Raw genomic sequence first — 21342 nt, forward strand, 5'->3', positions numbered from 1 at the left:
ACACTCACTCACACTTACACACACACTCGCATGAGTACTCATGTGTATACTCAGTCAAACACTCAGAGGGGCTCGACAAAATGATTTAAGTTCGTATGCAAATTGGAAGCGACTTTGACTGACATTTGCCGCGTTTGCATTTGAATGGCAATTGGAGCTGCCTTCTCTTCCTTCTCCCCCCTTCTCTTACTCCTTCTTCTTCTCGCTTCGCTGCACTTCAATTCGCTATGCTTCAGCTTGGTTAATTTTCCAGATTGGTATATGTGTACTTTCTATATATATTTGCACAACTTTTGCGTATATGCAATTCGGTTTGCGCTGCACATAAATCTCACATATTTAATGTGCTTTCACATTATTTTCATATTCATATTCGCATATTCAGATGCAGATTCTGATTCTGATTCAGATTCAGATTCGGGGCGCCGGCGTTGCACTCACTGAGCTCAGTTGCAATAAACACTCAATTAACGATTTCAAAATTAATTTTTCATAAATTCGTGTGCATTTCCTCATGTGCCACGATATTTTTAACCTGACCCCGCCTCCGCCATCGGCGCTCGCTTTGCACTTTTGCCTGGCCAAACTAACAGAAATAAAATGAAATAAATGGAAAATTTTACAGGCCAGGTCAGTGGGAGTGTGTGTGTGTGAGTGTGTGAGTTTGTCTCCCCATCGTCCATTTCCCTCTGCAGTCTGTAGCCAGGCACATGGAAAATGCGTTTAATTTATGGCCATGGCCCGCATTTTGCCCTCTTCTCGTCCTTTCTCTGGGCTCCATTTGGATTCTGGCTCTGATTCTACAGCTGCTGCTGTTGCTGCTGCTTCTTTTTTTGCTCCGATACTTCTTTTTTTTTTGAGAGGGAGAACGGAACATCGACAATTCGAGTTCATAGAGCAAGGCAACTGGCGCCACTGCAAAATGCACTTGCTCAACAAATGAATAAAGAATTATTTACATATAGGTTGAAGTGTAAATTGGGTTCATTTTGCAATTGTTTTTACTATTTATGCAAGTTTTTTTGGTACAAACTATTTATCAATTCGAAGAAAAGTATGTTTGAAACGTATACTTAATATTGAAAAAGCTAAAGACGTATACTTGATAACTCATTAAGTAGAAAATGTATAAATGTATAAGTATAAAAATCAGTTAATAAAAATGTTTCACCAACTTATAATTTTATCAATGAGGTTTTTGTCAATACTTTTAAACTAAATTTCGTATTATATGTTCCTTATATTGAATGAAATATTTTATTTTCTATGGTAGTTTTTTATAGAGTTTTTGTTAATAATTTTTGCACTACAAATCGTATTATATCTTCTTTATATTGTTTCTTATTTGTTAAATCGATGCGCTGTGATTTTCTTCTGATCATTTCTTACTTAAACGCAGTCATACTTTAAACTCATTTAACTTTAATCTAATAAAGTATTCTAAATGTTGTTCATTAGCTCTAAAATTCATAATTTTAAATTTAAAATCCATTGAATATATCCGTAATAGACTCAAACATACTCACTTTTAACATTTCTTTTCCTTTTCATTTAAGAAAGTGTTCTAATTTTTGTTTATTAGTGCTCAAAAAGTACTCGTAATTTCAAATTAGCTCCATTGAATATTTCCCTAAATAATGGAGACTTATTCTCCCACTTTCTTCCCCATTCAACTTCCAATTTAAATATAGTCATTCTGTGCAGCATCGCTGCAGAGAATAATGTGAATGTAAACACAGCCAGGGATTGTAAACCGTAAACATTTCAACACTTAACGGCCAACTTGAACTTCACGGCAAATATTTTCCCATTGAATATTCAACATTCAGAAGCCAGACACGAGTCGAAGCCAAGTCCCAGCTCGGGGCGCCACAAATTAAAAATGCAACACAAATTGTGTTTGGCACCTGTGTTCCTCTTCCTCTCTCTCTCTCCCCTCGAAAGTTACTCTAAAACGGAAGTTAAAATACACTCACGAAAAAAAAATAAAAACAGAGGCAACCGAATGAAAAGGTGTTGATAAATGAGCCAAGACAGGCGAAGGTAAACGGAGAATGGGAATTGAATTAGGCAGTCGAAAAAGTATGCAAAGCTTGCCTGGGATCAAACAAAGTGTTTGCAAAATGCAGCCGCTGATTTCATTGTGCCACACAGCAAACAAGACATGCAACCACACAACACTCACTGGCGTGTTGTGGCTGCCTGGTTGCATTTTTAATTAGCACATGGCAACACTTTTGCTCTAACAGGTGCTAAATAGTTGCAGCCCTTCGCTTCATTTGCCAGAGCACGCAATTAAAGTTAGAATTTAAATTTACTTAGGCTGAGGAGATGTTTTGAAACAATAACTGCAAAAACATACCCCTTTAGTGTACGCAACGTGCTGGGTATAATAATCATAATAACAGGCAAGCATCCGCATATATATTCAGCAATTTTCCACTTGATGTTGCAGTCGCAACGCAAAAAAAAAAATGTGTACAAAAACAATGCAACAATGCGATGCAGACACCGGTCGAAATTCCCGCTGTTGACACTGCCCCTTGTGGGACGTGTGTGGAGAGGGGTTAATTGGCACACACACACACACACACACAGAGACACACACGTACACTCATCTATAGCAGCAGTCTCGCAGTCATCCACCCACAGCAACAGCAGCTGCTGCCACAGCCACAGTTGCCACTTGCCACTTGCCACATGCCCCTTGCTCCGCCTTCGATTCTGCCAGACACTCGCTGGCCATTGCCATGCGCATAATAAATAATTGCAACGGCGCGGCGTTGCACTTTCTGCAAGCAAAGCGAAAAACAACGGCAACAACAGCAGCAACAACAACAACAGCAACAACAACGTTGTGTCCTGTTGCCGTGGCAAGCAGAGAATGAAGAGATTTTTATCGGCGATTCTCACTGATTTCATGGCAAATAAATCGCTCATTTTCGCTTAATTGGAAAATTATGGCTTTTTGGCCACGAACAACTCTGAGCGAAAGAGAGAGGCTATACTTAAAAGTGAGACAGCAAGACAGAGAGAGAAAGATAGAGTGAGAGAGAGCGTCACATACTCGAACACATACATAATTGCATTTGCATTTGTAGCTGAATGAACTTTTGCTGGCCATTGCTACTTTTAGATACAAAATGTTGCGCACATTTTAATTGCATTCGAAATTCTGTCAAAAATTACAACAATGTTGCCGTTTAATTAATGCATGAGTGAATTTGGCTACATTTCGGCAAATTTTAGTGGAATTTGAACTAAATTAAAACAAACAAAAAAATACACCTGAAATGAAAAGCTGCAACAAATATTTAATTTAGCAATTAAATAATTATGAAGGTAGCATATATTTTACGACATTTATTTTATATTCGACAAAAAAAATTTAAATATTTGATATGCAGAAAAGAAAAACAAAAAATATTTATATATTTTAAAAACTGATAAAAATATAAATATTTTGATAGCATTTCATTTAACTATCACTTTATTAATACGCATTTATTTAGACTTTTCTGTGCATGTCTAAATTAAAATAAAATTTTAAAAATTATCGACAATTCATATATTGCAACAAGCGGCAACAATTTGTCAATTTAAAATAGATATTGGTGGCAGTTTATTTTGGATCATTTATTTTATAGTTGAAAAAAATAAATATACATATATTTACTATAACTATTTATAAAAGATATTAGTAGTATTTTATTTACCAGTGGGTGAATATTGGAAAAAGAATTCTACATTCTTAAAATTAACATTAACGCGATATATTATATTATATGTGAATATACATTTAAGAAATACATTTACTATTTCTATATACAATATAAAATATTGTGTATATATCTCGCATGTATTTTTGTATTATTTTCTTTAGTATTTTTTTCTCATCCATTCTATTTATGTATGGGAAAAGTTCCAATTTAACATGGTGTCGTCTCAGCGATGATTTATGAACGAACCAAAAAGCTGAAACACTCCGTTGTGTCTCTCACTCTTTCGCTCTCTCTCTCTTTCTATCTATCTCTCTGTGTCTTGCTTTCGCTCTCTCAGGCCACACTCATACATACATACATATGTATGTTTGTATGAGTTCTCTGGGTTTGCTTCTCATTTTCCACCACCGCCGCCGTCGTCGTCGTCATCGTCGTCGCTGCAGCCGTTGCCATTGTCTGACTCTTCTCTGCTTTAGTCCCCTCGGTGCTCTAACCTCTTGCCTCTTACCTCTTACCTATCAGCATCTGTTGGACGCTATCAACGTGGCGGCACTAAGCGGTGTTTTGCATCATGGCCGCCAAAAACCTTATCGATGTTGCCACCGACCCCGTTGCTGATTTGGATTTTTGGGTCTAGCGACGGTGTCGCATTTCAATATCTCTGATTGCAGCACACACATGTGCCAAGGCACTTGAGTCCTGCCTCAATTGGTGGCAGCAACAAAGGACCTCCAAAGAGACTTGTACTCGAGTAATATCAGAAAAATGAAGTTAACCTTTAAAACAAGTTGACTCGCACCTCTATCCAAAAAGAGACCGAGTAAGAGAAAGAAAGAGAGAGAGCGAATTTGTCCTGTATCCTTGTCTGTGTAAAGTCCGCAGTGCCTTGTGTATGTGTGTGTATGTGTGCGTGCATGTGCGACTATGATTAATTACTTTTGCATACATTTACATACAAATTTGTTGCCACATTGTCTGCCTCGAGCGCAGTCTGAGTCCTTCCCGTTATGCCACCCCTTTTCGTCGGGGTTCTTTTTTACACACACACACACATACACTCGCACACACACATCCCCCAGGAGGGTGGGCTGGAAATCCTGCCAGCAGGGTTAATTTCATATGAAATTTTTCATTTTGCGCAAACCAGAACGGAAGGAACTTGATTTGACAAAACTTTTTTCTTTCGTTGCGTTGCTTTTGCGTTTCGTTTCACTTTTTTTTTTGGTCGTAATTTTTACTCGCTGGCCACTCTGATTTTTATGCCTCGGGCCATGTTAATTGCATTTAAATATTTTATAAAATTTGCGTAAAACCAAAATGAGAGCAAATGGCTTGACAGCACGGCATTGTAATTGGTTATATGAAATGGGCGTAGCAAGATGAATGTGTTGTTTTTGGCAGTGCTCGCTGCTCAATGAGACATAATTTATGGATTACGTTTTATTTGTGAAGAGTAGCTGAAAAAGTAGCAGAAATTAAATTTCAAAATATTGACAATTTATTAAGTCCAACACCTCATAATAATATCTCAATTTTTATATACTTTTTGGTACTTATTCTACTATCAAATGTGTTGTAAATAGCAGATAAAAAAACAGCATCAAAACAATTTTAAAATTTAGACAATTTATTACGTTACAAAGCTGACAAAATTATATAATTTTTTATAGCTTTTAAATGTTGTTAAATCTTGAAAATGTTGTTAAAGAGCGTCTCAAATATATCGCTAAAGAAATCTTAATTAACTTAAAATACAAAAAAAGTAAGAAATTTTAAAATTTTATTAAGTAAAACACATGATAATATTATTCCAACTCTTCGTATAATTTTTGTATGTTATATTATCATCAAAAGTAGCTACATGATGGCACCACTGAATTTTAGAAATCTATATTTTTTATTAAGTTCCAATCCTTTCTATATTGCGTCAATTTGTTCAATACAATTTGTAGCCTATTTCATAAACTCTTTCCAAATTAAAAGAAAACTGTAAAAAAATAGAAGCCGCAATTTGCCTTAATTATATTCCGAATAGTTCTTCATTCTCATCTGCCAGATTTTTCATTTTCATATGATTCACATTGCAGTAATTCAAACTATAATTTTTAACAGAGATAAACGTATATAGGAAAAAGTTTCTTTACAGTCGCAGATGTATTTACATATGTATGGTAAACGGGAAAGCAGAAAAAACTAATTTCAGTAATTATAAACTCATATAAATGGTTACATCAAAAATCTCTGTGTTGTGCTGGCTTTAAATTAACACGATTCTTCCACTTTGCTACCCTGCTGAGTTGTGTGTGGAAAAGGATACACACAGGACACACACGTGTCGCAGGCTGAAAAGGGTTCAAATTTCAGGTCTGGGGACTGTCTCTTGGCTACAGGCAAACCAACAGATTGGTGGAAGGAGGTGGGAAGGAGGGGAAGGTGGGGAGTATGAAGCCTCCTGCGGCTGTGGCTAGTCCTTGCAATGGCTCGTAACTCCTGTGCAGCAAGCAGTTTTCCCAGTTTCAGCTCCATCTCCGGTTCCAGCTGTTGTTGTTGTTGATGTTGTTGTTGTTGCTGTTTTATATAATAAATGAGCTTGGTGGGTTAAAGGCGTATTTCTGTCTAGTAAATTAGCAAAATACACGCAGAAGCGACACTCACACACACACACACACACTCTTGCACTCACACACCAGGTTGTGCCACACCCCTTTTTGAGTGCGGCATTCGCCTCCCCTGGAGCGATGAGTCTCTAATGGGCTGCCGTGTGTACTGATTGAGTTCAGCAAATTGGGAGCAGGGCAGTCTACAGCTCATGCAACGAGCCAAACCCACCTTCTACTTCCCTTCCAATGAGTGTTTGTCTATGTGTGTGTATGGAGTGTGTGTGTGGGTGTTTGGGGTTCCCAGTTGTCGGCTTGTTAAGTTTAAATAATGCTTTTTGCCATTTCCTCTATGCCAAGGTCATTCAAAATTCAAACCAAGTGCGCTTACACTCACATTCAAAACATTCACTCACACACACACACACATACACACCAATACATACACTTGTGTGCGCCCCCATTGTTGCCCCCTAAGTTCAACTGGAGTATTTTGAAAGTCTGTCAGACATTGTCTGCAAATTTCTGGCGCGTCATAAGTTAAAGTTAAATGAACTAACTTCATTCACCAGTTTCAACTGAAGTCCAATTCCAACACCTCCACACAAACACTCACACACATACAGAGACACATTTTCACCCACACACTCGCAGAAGGGAGCACAGGCGACATTCGCACAGCTGTCGCACTTGCAATTTATGGCAATTCCAAGACTCAATTGAAGCCGTTGTAGAAATGGAAAATGCTCGAAGCGAAGCCTATAAATAAATTTCGGATTCGTTAGAATCTTTTTGCAGTTGTGAACTTCAAATAAATGCGTATTATTTTCTTACTTTGAATATGAGACATACAAAATTAAAAAAAAATAAAATATTAATATGAGTGACCAAATTATTTTTAAAAGCCTAGAAAAGCCTTCAAGGGTACAAAGATATAAAATAGATTCTTTTTATTTTGTAAAAGATTTTTTTCTAAACTAAGAATAGCTTTCAGATCTCATTAGTTACAATTTAGTATGTGCATATTTTTAATATGAAGTTGGGAAGTAGAAAAATAAATGGATCATAAAATAGTATTAACATTGGTTTTAAGTATTTTATTTCTGGTTAACTTGGTAATTTTTTTTTTTTATGAAATATGCTTTTAAGAATTTAATTAATTTATCAAATAGAACAAACTTAAAACTTCAGTAAAGAACCATTTAATGTCATTCATTTTTTTTCAATATTTTTTCATAAGGTAAAGACTCTCACCAATATTTTATTTAGTAGTAGAAAATGACATATACTTTTACAAATTGAAAACATTTATCAAGTGGAACGAGTTTAAAGCTTCAGTTAGCAATCGTTTAATGACACTGATTGTATTTTCAGTATTTTTCCATAAAATAAATATATTTAACAGTATTTTATTATACTATATAAAATAAAAAAGCGCTGTTTAGTGTTTATGGTATGATTGAATAACTAGTATTATTTATATAACAGTAGTTTTTGTCTTTAATTTATATATCAGATGTTATACATAGATTTCTATATACATATGTAAAAGGTATTTAGGACAAGCTGACCTTGATAGGTGAGACGGATAAACTATCTGCACTAATGATCCCTTTTCGAAGAGAGAAGAGAGAACCATTGGCATGACAAGCTCGCCACTTTGAAGGGCATAAATCAAGATGGTCACAATGATAGGGAATATGTCAGTTTGATATGATCCCACGTTAATGTTGTTCGCTGTTCGTTCGACTTCAGCTTCGGCTAGCCACATAACGGCAATCACTCACGCACTCACACGTTTCACGCGGTGAATGCTGCCATTGTTGCTCAGGTCGACTTATGAATTTAGATTAGATGTGGGGATCAAGATATAACACTATAGTACTTATAGTACACACAGCCACGAATCCGTTTTGCGAGTGTCAAGTTCGCGTCTCTCGTCGTGTCGTTCACAATTTTTCGCTATTGGTATTGCTGGCCATGAGCAGGCGGCGCTCCATTGTGAACAATGTTTGTTTTTCTTGTTGCTGTCGATGTTGTTGTTGTTGGCCATGTAAAGGAATCACTTACAATTACACATACTTGTAGACGGCATCAGCGTTTAGCCAATATTTCGTTTTGGCCAGGGGCAAAAGCTAAAAAAGCTTTTCATCTCGCCCGCTTCGCATGGAGCATGGAGCGAGCGGTAATTCTTATCGCGATCTCGTCGACGACGACGAACTGGACACGATGGAGATTCATGGCATGGCATGGCTCGGCATGGAAACAGTCTGGGCAAACTCTCGGGTCTCTCCGCTCATAGTCACATCATGTCCGACAAGCTAGAAAAGCAACAGCAACAAAAAAAAATTGAAGTCAAGTTTGACGTGTGATGTGTGATGTGCTGCTCGCTGCTCGTTGCTCGCTGCTGTCTGCCACAGTCAAAGCCAAAGCCAAAGCCATGGAGTTGGCTTCGGGGTCGGGGCTGAGCATTGGCGCTTAGACAACAAAAGCTGCGACCTTACCGACACATCGTTCATTTTAATTTGTACAATAACTCAGCCAAAGGCGAAAACCAACAGACAAACAAAAAAAAAAAATAACAAATTACTTATATATATAAATTTCTGTTTGGTTTTTTTTCGGTTCTTTTTTTTTTGCAAAAAATGACAAAAAATAATTACGACAACGACGACGACGGGTAAAACAGAACCGAAGCGCGCAGAGGTTAATTTAAATTTCAAGTCACACCAGTCACAGCAAAAGTACACGAGTTTTGTTGCGTCTCTCTGTCTCTGCCTCTGTGTTGTGCCACACCCCACCGCCTCTGCCGCAGCCCTGCCCACAGAGACCACACTTTCAGATAGTGTCACTAAAAATGACTTACAGGTAGAGTACCGAGTAGTAGTAGCTCCATGTCAGGCCAAAACATCTTTCGGCTTCTCGCCTGCAATTCATCAAAATGCAAATCTCGTTGGCCAACAACTCTTTGGGACACACTCGACTTGACCAAAAAATTGAAGTACGTCGAGTAACCGGCTCGTGATGCGTAGCACTTGGTTCGAGGATTGTCAGCCAACTCCCCCTTTAGCTTCGTTTTATTCATTGCCCCATCTTGAGTCCATTGTCAATGCCCTGACTTGCTGCTGCTGCCGCTTCTGCTGATGATGATGATGATGATTATTGTTTATTAAGTGTCGGCGCGACCATAAAATTAAAGGGAAGTTCATTTTTATTGCCTTACATTTTGCGTCGGTTTCTGTTTCTGTTTCGGTTTCGGTTTTGTTGTCTCTGTTTTTCTGTTTGCATTGTCTTGTATTTTATTTTTGTACATATTTTTTTTTATTTTTTATCATTTATCTCAGATGACTTTGTGTGGTCTCGCTACAACAAATTTTTGAACGCTCACGAGTGTAGTATGTATTTATTTTAGCATCTAGGAAATTATTCATTTGCATGCTGATATATTTTGTGAGCAAGATTTTGAGTCGGCATTTGTTTATTCATAATTTCATTGTGAATTTATCTTATTCTTGTTAAGAATTAAAAATTGCATTGAAGTTGAGTAATTTATTATCTAAATTCGTTGATTTATCGTGTTTATAATTATGCGGAATAAAATTACGCAGCCAAAACAAAATGAATTATCAATTAACTCTATGTAAGAGAATTATTTTTTGTGGGTATCTTCACGTCGATCAATTTACTATTAAAAAACGTACTTTGTAGCAAGGTCTATCGACTCTTAACTTATATATATAAAATCCTTGCGCTTATTTCGTTTGAATTTCCTAACTCCGAAAAAGGACATTTCACCAAACGCCAAATGCCACTGGCGGCCAAATATTGTACTACTTTATAAGTGAAAGCTTTTCGAAAGAAGCACAAAGTGAATGTCCTATTTCACTCGTTGCTTGCAAAGGATAATAAAGAGTGCTTGCGAAAACTGCCGCTAGATGGCGCTTTACGTTACGACGACGCCATCTAGCGTTGAGTGCCCGCAACAACAGTCCAGTGGCTCTCAAAATACGCGTCGATAAAAGACGAAACAACACAAAGCCAACACAATTTGACTTGACTCGATTCTCTATTTATAAACATTGCAAAAAAGAAAAAAAATACTGCGGAGGGCTGCGACTGCGCATGCAAATGCGACTGATTAGCGGTTTCACGCTGTGCATACGATAAATCAAAACAGCGCAGAGCCAAATGAAACGGGCGGCCACCCAGAAGTTGAAGAGTGCCAATTAATTAGGTATTTTAGGCACACAGTGCGAGTTAAGCGCCCAAAAACTATTTTCGCCTTTAATTTTACGATTGAAGCTTTTTACGGGTTTTACGACTCGCGGCCATAAATTGCCTCTGGCCAGGCCGCCCAGCTGAATACGACAAAAATATTTATGGATGTTTTGATGTGAGCGTGAGCTGCTTTGAAATCTTTCTGCAACCCCAGTCCCAATCCCAATCCATCAGGCCAATGGAGTGTCCGTTTATCAAATTACGCAGCAAACGTTGCTGCAAATATTTTCGCGCTTCTCCCATCATTTGTGCGCACAAAGACAAACAAATCAACAAATCGACAAAGTGGCAAAGAGACAAACAGTCAAGCGAAATAGGCAAATATGCATATGAATTTGGATACTATTTTGCGCCTAGGTGGGCCACCTCACCATGGATTGACGCCTGGCATTCCAAGGGTATATTCGGACTCGGATTCTCGTTATCGTATTCGTATTCGTATTCGACGTATACGTGCCCTGGAGCATGTCCGATGTTGAGCGCGTGTGGATTTCTAATGGGAATTTATTGGCATTCGTGTGCTGATTGAAATCACTTTCTTTTTCGACCACTCACAAATCGATGATTGTGATCGACAAGTTCAAGAGCTGAAGATTTGTCAAAATTTATATCTCATTTCCAAATTTTTGGAAATTAATCAAATGTTAATAACATTTAAATAATGCAAAATAAAGTAAAGAATTTAATTTTTAAATTAAAACAAGGAAGAAAGCAACAGTCGAGAGTATGAATATAAACAAATAAGAGGGGTATTAATTTTATACTAAAAAAAAAATGCGGAAAAGAATTTTAGGTATATTGGTACAGTATTACTTGTAAAATATAGTATTTTAGGTATATTGACACAGTAGTATTGATATAGTAGTATAATATACCATAATATGCATAATATACTAGATTGTCAGCCAAATCAACAAAGAACCGTAGTAAATAGGCGTTTTAGCCCATAGAAAACTATTTCCTTAAAACCGCAGATATAAAAATGAAGTCAAATTCAAATAAATGTAATAAAGTAAAATAAAAGTTCTACTACAATTAATGCTAGACTAAGCTCTTTGAAAATACTTCTCACAAATGTGCAGCTCATACTATGTTTTTGCCTTCCGCATCCGCATCTCGATTCGGGGCGAACCATTCACGATCAGTTTGCAATTAACAGCGCCCAAAAGCGATGCCAATGATTGTGGCAGGCTGTGGCCATTGTTAGGCCATGGCCTGGTCGACTTCGAGTTAAAGTTCGAATTCTGTGTCTAAACCAAGTGCATACATGTGTCACTCCGAGCAGACTTTTTGTGCAGCGGCTGTCGCTTTCATATTCCTCGTATACAACAGAGCAAAAGAGGAAACCTTTGAATTTTTGCACAGCAAATGCATTGAAATCGCATTATTAACGCCTTGCAAAGAGTCTCGGCTCGATGGCTGGCTGGCTGTTCGCCTTACCAAATTGGCAGCAACTCGAGTCGAGTCGAGTCGAGTCGAGTTGACTCCAAGACGGGTGTGAAAATAATCTGTTTAACGAGGGAGTCTTACAAAAGACCCAATGCAACCAACACACCAAAGTGGCGAAAGATGCCGCCAGCAAGCAAGCACTTCTGCCACAGCCTCTGCCTCAGCTTCTGCTGCTGCTGTCCACTGCCAATGGCAACAAACAACAAACGAGCAACAATAATGACATTTGGCGCAAATGAATGAGAAGCGCGCTCAAATTTCCACCACAGCTCTCTGCCTCAGACTCTGCCGCAAAAGGATATGACAGCGGCCAACCTGACAGTACCATTGGCAGCAAACAGTCGGATATTGGCATTGGCAACCGAGGCATGAGGCAGGAAGGAGCAGAGTGCAATTTCATGTGCCCCATGAGTTGCAACATGGGTTTGCATTGCCGCCTGGGTCCATATGCCAACTGGGCGCTGACATTAAAAGGTGGGAAAATGTCAACAGTTTTGCAAAAAGAAATCTTTTTGTTTATCGACGCGGGTGTAAAACAGGAAAACAGACTTAAATCGATATCAAAATAATTGCGGCGATAATAGCGGAGTTTCTGAAAAAGCTCATGAGAAAGTTTAAGCAGCTAAATAACAATAATATTATCATAAGAAAATTGATAAAGAAATGTATTCAAAATTGAAAAAGCCTAAACAGAGACTTTCAGAATTATATAAATTATTGATATAAGCTTTATACATTTATTTTGATTTAAATCATTAATTCTAAGTTGTTGATACATCACTTAAAAACTTAGCTTCAGTTTTACCGATGAAAAGCAATAGCTAAACAATGAATAAATTCATGTATGGTCATTTAGATCTGAATATATTATTTTAAAGAAATTTAAAGTACAACAAATAATAGGAAAATTATGTTACAATTGTTTAGCTCAAAAACACACGTTTAATACTTCATAAATTAGTCGTAAATCATAAATAAATTTACCACTGTAAATAAAAACAACCAATAATAAATGGGAATTAAATATTGCTTATTCTTTATTTTACTTTATTCATTTAAATATCAATTTTCGAGGCAGCACTTTTACTCATATGCTGCCACATGAATTTATGAAATGATTCATCTTATCGTGTTGAGCATCTCTGCAGAACTTCAAAGAACTGCCGCTAGAGGGAGATTTCGGCATTTGCATGTTGCGCATGTTTTATTTCGGTTCGTTTCTTAGTTTAAGGGAAATTCGTGTTGCTGCCTTTAAACTGAAAACTAAATCAATTTCCTTTTTGCATTTGCAGATTTCATTTTGGATAGCTGCAATAAAAAAAATTGGATTAGCTTAATTGTGAGCATCGATTTATGGATAGCAAAGCGGCAATAACAAATAAGGTAAGCAGAAAATTGCCTCAAATTGAGATACTACACACACTAGAAACACTCGGGGCACTCGTAATTCGATTAAGGCGATTACAAGTCACAGTGGTGCAAGCATCACGTACATATGTTCATTGCATGCCCCACTGTGGCACTTTGGCAGTCACTTGACATCGGCATTGGCATCCTTCTGCCTGCGCGGCCTATTAATCCTAAGTGCTTCCTGTGATTTTATGCAAATTGAACATATCGCCGTGCAACACAACCAGCTTGGCTCCCATTCTCCCTTCCCCTCCACTCCTCTCTCGCTGGCCATGCTGACAAAGGGGTCGCGCATTCAATGTACAAATGACAGTTGACTGTGACATAAAACAGCGGCTTAAAGCGCTTGTTGCTGCGCTTGGCCAAAAGAAGACGTTAAGTTAAGCAGCAGTTGCATGCCACAAAAGCGAACAACACGACAATTTTCCGTCGACAAAAGACATTTTCATTTATTCATTGATAATGTTTTAAGGCCCTTAAACAACAACATTTCGAACGACCAGAACAACAGCAACAACAAAAACAACAACAACAATAAATGGGAAGCAATGAGAAGCGAAAAACATGCGACAAAACAACATAATTTAAATTTTGCGCATGCATCAGGCACAGCCACAACCAAGAGGCACAGCAACAAGCAACAACGAGCAACCTCGCTACGGTTGCAACATGTTGCTGCAACACGCCAGCCAGCCAGCCAGTAAGCAAGCGAAACACAGTCGCATCGTAATCCGGTAGCTCAGTTCGGTGCTGCGTTTCGAGTCCATTCGATTTGCTTTGAATGAAAATGAAATTATCGCATTATTAACTATGAACCACAGCCAACAGTCTGCTCTGCCCCCTGCGGCAACCAGTGGGTGGAGGTGAAGGTGGAGAGTGGGAGAGGCCGCCAGATGCAGATGCAGACAGAGTCTTGTTAGCCTGGCCAACTCTTAGAACCCGCCTGCTTCAGCTCCGGCATATTTAACAATAAAATGAATTGTTAATTCTCTTGCACTTTTTCCGCAAACTTCTTGTTGTTGTTGTTGCTGTTGTTGGGGCTGTGGTTGGGGGCTGGTGAGTGGACATGCTTGTGGATGGTCTGCGCGAGCAGTTGTAATGCGCAAGTGCCTTTATCTGTGGCACAATCGCGCGCTCAGCTGTGCGGCTGAAGCACTGAGAAACAGTGCAGCAACTGTGGCAGCTGCACAGTGGGTGTTGCTGACAACATTGTGCTTAGAATTTCGCATATATCTGAATAAAAAAATGAACAAGAAAATTGATTAGCATATTTTAAAAATCAATGGTTTTGTTTATAACATGAATTTAAAATTAATATTATATTAATTGCCTTTGAAAAATTTGTATTAATTATAGTAATAACTTCTGAGAAATTTTTATAAATTGTAAGAAAAAAGTTATGTTTACAAAATTCTTTCCAAAACTTTACTATTAAACCAAGTGTTTACATTCAATAAACGCCTAAATTTGAAATCGATTTTTAATGAATATTTATTTATTTCCATACATTAGTATTGAATTTATAAAAACGTAAAAAAACAGTTATTTACTCTCATATATTACAATTGCTTATATAAATTAGTTCATTTTGTATAGACAACACATTTATTTCGTTTTCATTTTCTTTAAAATTAGAAAATGCCTACCTTTTATTTATTTTATTTTGCTTAAAATTTGATGGAAGTTCACATGAGTCTTTGAAATGTTTCTAAAATCAACTCATTATTTTACTCATTGATATTTACTAACAAATTATTTTGAACGAGCAAATCTTGCTATTGACTTTTTATGTATATTGACCTTTTTTTACAAACAATGTTATTTTGATTACTCATTTTCAACTTCGCACCCATTGTACACCTTCAAACAACGTCTGGGTGCACTTCTGGCGGTCTGTTAAAGCAAAATGCCGAACTTGTTTTGGGCCAAAAACGAATGGCCAGAACAATTGTTAACGCGTCCGCCTCAGTCGGCAAGTTGTCCATTCACAATGCCTCTCAGCCTCAGTCGCAGTCGTCAGTCTCAGTCTCAGTCTGAGGCCAGGGTCTGCTCTTGGTCTAAAGCTGTAGCGAAGCTGTTTGTTGGCCACATTAACGCTGAGGCCTTTGGGCCATTCTTTTTTTTATTTTTGGTGTCTTGTGGTGCGCAGCGTCTTTTGCCGAAGTTGCTGGCGGTGCGCAAATGTCTTGTTCCATAGAATTTGAAACGGAAACATCGAACACTTTGTTTTGGTTCTTGTTTCACATTTTACTTCTTTTTTTTTCAGTTGTTGTTATTGTTGGGAAGTCGTTGTTATTTTAGTTGTTGTTGTTGCTGTTGTTGCTGCCGATCGTTTTGCTCAAGCTTCGCGTTTGTAAGCGCGCGCATGCGTAGCACTCGCATTTTGGTCAGTCACGCAACATGGATAGGAGCTGCGACTGTGTCTGGAATTGGGATTGGGTTTGGGTTTGGGTTTGGCGCTTATCCAGTGCACGTTAGCCTCAGCGACTTTAGTCAAAATTAACAAGGCTCAAAACACAGTTTCGAGTGCATGCAAATTCGTTGTCAAAATACATACAACAAAAAAAAACAGAACGCGAAATCGAAGCGAAGTCGCGACTCGAGTCCCAAACTCTCTCAAAACTGAAAACGTCGAAATACCCAATGCAACATTGAAGTCCAGTTAAGCGATAAATGAGTTACTGACGTGTCTGTGCATGTGCATGTGCATGTCCAGCTCAGTCTTGAGTCTCCAGTCTCCAGTATCCAAATCCGATGCCAGCCATCGCTACAGGGCACAGCACAACACAGGCAGGTGCCTCGACCACTAAAGGTTTCAGTTCCCAGTTCTCAGGTTGCTCCGTCTCTGCAGGCTGCAGTTGCTACATTTCAACAGCCTTCAATATCATTTCAAGACATTCTCATATGTAAATTTATGCATCTGCAGCGGGCGGAAGAGAAGTGGGACGAGGTGGGGAGGAGTGCTTGAGGCGAACAGGCTGAAAGATGAAATATGCGTTGGGCTGCAAAAATCTACTAATTGATCAGCGGCTAACATGATTTTTATCTTTTTGAGAACTTAATTATTTTCTGTTCGTCTGTGTTGTTGCAAAAGTGCGACTGTCGACTTCCAATTGGAATCGATACCTCAGAGATACGTGAGACACTGAGACGGAGACCGAGACTAAGACTGAGACTGAGACTGAGACACTGATCAACTGACAGGAGCAGCGTACGCGCCTCGAGGCGATGCAAAGGAATGCGAAGGTTGTTTCGCTTCTCTTACCCCCGCCTTAAATGGTTTATTTATGTGATTTAGTAAAGCTGAGTATAATATAGAAATTAATTGATGCAAGTTCTCTCTTTATAATTATTAATTCAATTGAATTGGTTTTAAAGTTATGTTAATACTAATATTCTTTAAGTATTTGCATATACATATCTTAGTTTAGAGTTGTCTGTACTGAATTATGTTGTGAAAAATTTGCAGCCTCCTAACTCTTACCTCTTGGTTGTACGTTAGTAATCCAGATAGGAAAAAAAGTTTTATGAATATGGATACCAAATTTAAATTTATTTTCATTAATTAAAGATTTATGTGTAAAATATGTTTTATATAATATAATATAAAAGCTTCAGCCTCCTCGCTCTTACCAGACTGCAGGTCAAAACAAATAGATGTATGTGCTTTTCTTCATAAATATTTCTATCAGTGTTGCAAAAAAATGAGTGTATCCGTGACTTAAATCTATTTAGCTTATAAAATTGCTGCCTCCTAGGTCGTACCGTTTGTGCTGTGGGTTGATTCCTAACGACAAACATTTTTATTAATAATGATTCTTCATGAATTTGCCAAATTTTAAAAACTGTTTATTATTACAAAATATTTCTCGCAGTGTTGCAAAAGAATTGGGCCTTACGTGATCGATAGCACGTTCAAAGCAGCTCGCAAAGTGTTTTGGCAAAAAATCATTAGCTTCAAAAGGGTCAGACGTGCAAATGGCCAGAGACACATTTGATTCTTGGCCATGGTTAACATACCTAAAAAAAAGCTCATCCACCTCCCCAGTTGCCTTAGACGATCGAAAGTTTTTATGCTGACGCCACATTTATGTTAATGTAATTGAACTGCAAATAGCTTGAAGTTGCGCGCTTGTGATCAATATGCGAGAAGGCAAAACGATTCCGCCAATTTGGCAATGACATCAAATATTTGATAAAACAACAAAATTAAATACGAAAATTTGAATTTTAATTGCATTTCTGAATATGTTTTCATATTAATAATACTATATGTTAAGTGTAATACGCAATTCTTGTTATTGCTGTCCTCAAGGCTCGTGCTTCTTCGATTGCCGGCAACTTGTTTTGTTTTGGCTTTCCAGTGGCGTAAGAGAGAGCGCCGAACACTTCCAGTGAGAGAGCAGCATGACACAACTACAGAAATTTGGCGGGAAGCCATGCAGCTGTTGCGTGGGAGTGAGACAGCGAACGTGCCAGCGAAGAGCGCATTGGAACGGTAAAACAGGATAAGAGCACAACGAGCGCTCTCTTTGGCAGCAATTGCTCTCTTGTTTAGCGACAGCGCGCAGCTGTTGTGTTGCGAGAGAGCGAGTGCGCTCTCTCTCACGTTGTCGCTGTCGCTCTCGCTCTCACGCTCGTGGCGCGGGGTTGCAGCTGAAAGATGTGCCATGTGTTCGAATGGCTGGCTGCATGGCTGCTGCTGAAAGTGTCTTGAAGATACATTTCCATGGTGGATGATGATGACGAGCACATTTAGCATTCGCCACTCAAAGCCTTCGCATGGCTGGCCGCCCGTTGCCAGGCCGACGCAAACGCTCGCTCTTCAATGGCTGAAGTGCCACACTGAAAAATTGCCGACGGCAAATCATGGCCGCTTTTCTTTGATTTGCTCTCTCTTCTTCGCGTTTCTATTGTTGTCTGTGCGTGTGTGTGTGTGTATGTGTGTGAGTGTGTGCCGGTTTATGGGTTGATCAATGTGATTTGATGTGCAGCCATTATTCATAATGCCCTCTTCAAACTCGCTAGCAAAAGCTGTGATAGGCTACCAGCTGAGCTTTCCCTACGACGTCAGCTGAAGTTTCACTACTCCTTCTGCAACCAGTGCCACAAAATGTCCTTGAACACGTCTTAGTATTGCATATATATTTAATACATAATTTCTAATCACTTTTTAAGATATCGTACAATTGCCGACGGCTGTTTATATATCAAAACTATAATTTAAATCCGTAGAAGAAAATATTTTAATAGAGTGAAAAAAGTAATTTAGAAAACAATTTACCTTAGCTTTTATTTATTATGTTGAATAAATATCATTTTAAACAAGCAGGTTTAACTTTTAATATTACCTTTAAAAATTAAATTGAAGCAATTGCATTTACATAAATGGGAATGAATAAAAATATAACTAACTAAACAATTTTCTTGACAATATTTACTTAAATATTCAATTGCAATTTTATTGTAAACATCTTTAAGTTCTCAACTCCAAATATACCAATGTATGTATTTAATTTGTAATCAGCTTTTTGCAGTTGTCTTCAACTTGCTTTTTTGTTTTGTTTGTCTCAACTTGATGTGCTATCGATTTTTGTATTGAAACCAATAGAATTTTGTCGGCGTCCCCCTATTAAAAAAATGTTCATGTGCTCATCTTCTGCTGTTATTTTGTTGTTTTTGTTTTTTTCTTCTTCCACTTGGTTTTTCTGCTGCCTTCAATTCTTTCTCTTGTTTTTTTTTTTGGTCTTCAGTTTGTTGTTGTTGTTTTGTTTTTGGAGGAATTGGCACTTAAGTTACTCAAGTGGAAAAAAGTTTTTGTTTTTCGTTTACTCGATATAACTACATACACAAAAATATAAGGAACAACAACTCGCAACGCACACAAATACATACATACGTAAACATCATGCCACATTCTGTGCAAGTTTCGTTGGGGTTGCGAGCAGAGTAGATGGTTCAGAGGGGACTGCGGGGAGTGAAATGGGGACGACTGTCAGCTGGATTTCTTCATGGGGGAATTCTTGGATCTCGCTCTCTGTGCGTTATTTCTGTTATTCTTCATGGCATTCCCCTCCCGCTTCTCCCCACCCAAATTCAACGTATCACTTTTGGTCGCTGTTTTGTTTTTCCGATTCAATTGAAGGCTGACAGCCGCAAAAATTTCATTATGAAATTGGATCGTTGTCAATTTATTAAGAGACGCGTTGAGAGAGTGCCTCGGTCTCGCCGCCTTCTAGATGCTTTAGCATTTTTATTAGCAGCAACGACGGCAAACAAAGCCAGACAGCCTTCTACTAAATTTACTGACACCTGTTGTGCATATCTTTTTTTTACGACTCTTCTTTTTTGTTGTTGGTGTTTTTACCTGCCTCATTTGCCGCTACAAATCGCTGCTCACCTTGAGCTGCAAGTAAAGTGAAAACACTTCTTCTACGTCTTCTGCGAAAGATTCCCCAATGCTATGCGCCTCAGTGGCCACCCGGTTGCAAGCTACCCACAAGTTCCACATCCACTTGCCGCAGTTCATAAATTAAAGCTAAAGCCGACATCGCGTCGCTGCCGCCTCCGACTTGAGACTCCGACTCCGAATCCGACTCCGACTTCGTTTGCTAGTGATGTGATAATTGCGGCTTGGCTTACTTTGTTCGCCATTTAATTGTTGTAATTTGTGCGTTTGTTGCCGCTGCTGCTGCTCCGACTTCTGCTGCTGCTGTTGCTGCTATTATTTTATTTTGCTTTCTGCACAGTTTTCGCTTTTCATTTTCCAAGCCAATTTATTCGAGTTTTCGCCTCGAGTTTAGCGAAATTGTTCAACAAATTCTCGCTGGCACGCATTGCTGCATGCAGATACACAAAGTATTTCAAGCTACCCAGATACAACAAAGAAAAAAAAAAACATATATACTATGAATACCCTTTTGAGCCATTGTAGTTTGCGGTGGCAATTGCAATGAATGTTGTTACTTTAGCCTCACTTGCACCTTTACGCTTCGTGGTTTGTGTCTAAGCTTTGACGTGCACTTCCTTTTCATGTTCATGCAGCCGTGACACAAATAAAAAGCACGCAAAAATACAAAAAGAAAAAAAAAGAAAAACTTAAAATAACATTAAAAAAATGTACTACAGCTAAAAGTACAGTAAGTAAAGAGAATCTTGAAAATTATGCCTAAAGGCCATAGCTAATTATGAAAATCTTAAATTAGCCCTGAAATTATTTCTTGTACGCAGCTAACTATTCAATTATTTTTTATGTGAAAGCATATTAAACTTAAGTACTTTATGGTAAGGGAATACTGAATAAAGTCTCAAATACACGAAAGCCTTAAGACATTAAGTTCTTATAGAAAGTTTTACAATTAGGCTTTGCAAATATTCTCAAGCTTAAAGTCAAAGGAACTTAATCTTTCCTTACTTCCCACGACTATGACAGTTGTAGTAGATATAACTGTTCTCTCTTCAGCTCTCATAACAGTTAGTAAACATGTATAAAGATCTGACACACGCACAACTTTCATTGACATTTCCTGTGCCTACAACCCGAGCACTACAACTTGCCCTTTACCTGCCCTTTACAGATGCCACTCTGCCCCGGTTTCTGTGGCATAAACATCAAAACAAAATGCTTTGATAATAATATACATATAGTATGCTACGTAAAACCAAAAAGCGCAAAAGCAAAGCTCAAAAACTAAAGACGACATCATGAAAAGAAACAAAAACAAAACCAAAGACCCCAAAGAAATACAACACATACACAAAAAATCGCGCACAATTCTCGTGTGCTAAATTCCCTGGCGAAGGTTCCAAGAAAAAAAAAAAAAAAAAAAGAAATAAGCGAAGGAAAAAAAATTATTTGTTACCGAGAACATTTAAAGAACCTCGGA

The 21342-nt window shown here is 38.1% G+C and overlaps 2 protein-coding genes and 1 long non-coding RNA gene across 6 annotated transcripts in view; 1 reads left to right on the forward strand and 2 right to left on the reverse strand.

Annotated features, from left to right (window-relative positions):
• Positions 1 to 21342, forward strand: part of LOC133835894 (homeotic protein antennapedia) — a 120330-nt gene that overhangs the window by 19111 nt on the left and 79877 nt on the right. For 3 of the 4 annotated variants that reach the window (XM_062266056.1, XM_062266052.1, XM_062266057.1), the window contains exon 2: positions 13339 to 13429. The gene's annotated coding sequence lies outside the window, so the exon portion shown is untranslated. Of the gene's footprint in view, positions 1 to 13126; positions 13259 to 13338; positions 13430 to 21342 lie in introns of those variants that run through there. The other variant, XM_062266054.1, reaches the window with a different exon arrangement.
• LOC133838804 (uncharacterized) lies at positions 7892 to 9482 on the reverse strand. Its single transcript, XM_062270030.1, has 2 exons — positions 9186 to 9482; positions 7892 to 8640 (listed from the first exon to the last, which is right to left on the reverse strand). Exons 1-2 carry the CDS (start codon positions 9402 to 9404, stop codon positions 8557 to 8559), a joined length of 303 nt encoding a protein of 100 aa, XP_062126014.1. The 5' UTR covers positions 9405 to 9482; the 3' UTR covers positions 7892 to 8556.
• LOC133837543 (uncharacterized) lies at positions 19027 to 20087 on the reverse strand. Its single transcript, XR_009893818.1, has 2 exons — positions 19824 to 20087; positions 19027 to 19768 (listed from the first exon to the last, which is right to left on the reverse strand). It is a non-coding gene; the product is annotated as an uncharacterized LOC133837543 (long non-coding RNA).

The sequence above is a fragment of the Drosophila sulfurigaster genome, chromosome 2R (genome assembly GCF_023558435.1).
Source record: "Drosophila sulfurigaster albostrigata strain 15112-1811.04 chromosome 2R, ASM2355843v2, whole genome shotgun sequence".
Taxonomy (NCBI): domain Eukaryota; kingdom Metazoa; phylum Arthropoda; class Insecta; order Diptera; family Drosophilidae; genus Drosophila; species Drosophila sulfurigaster.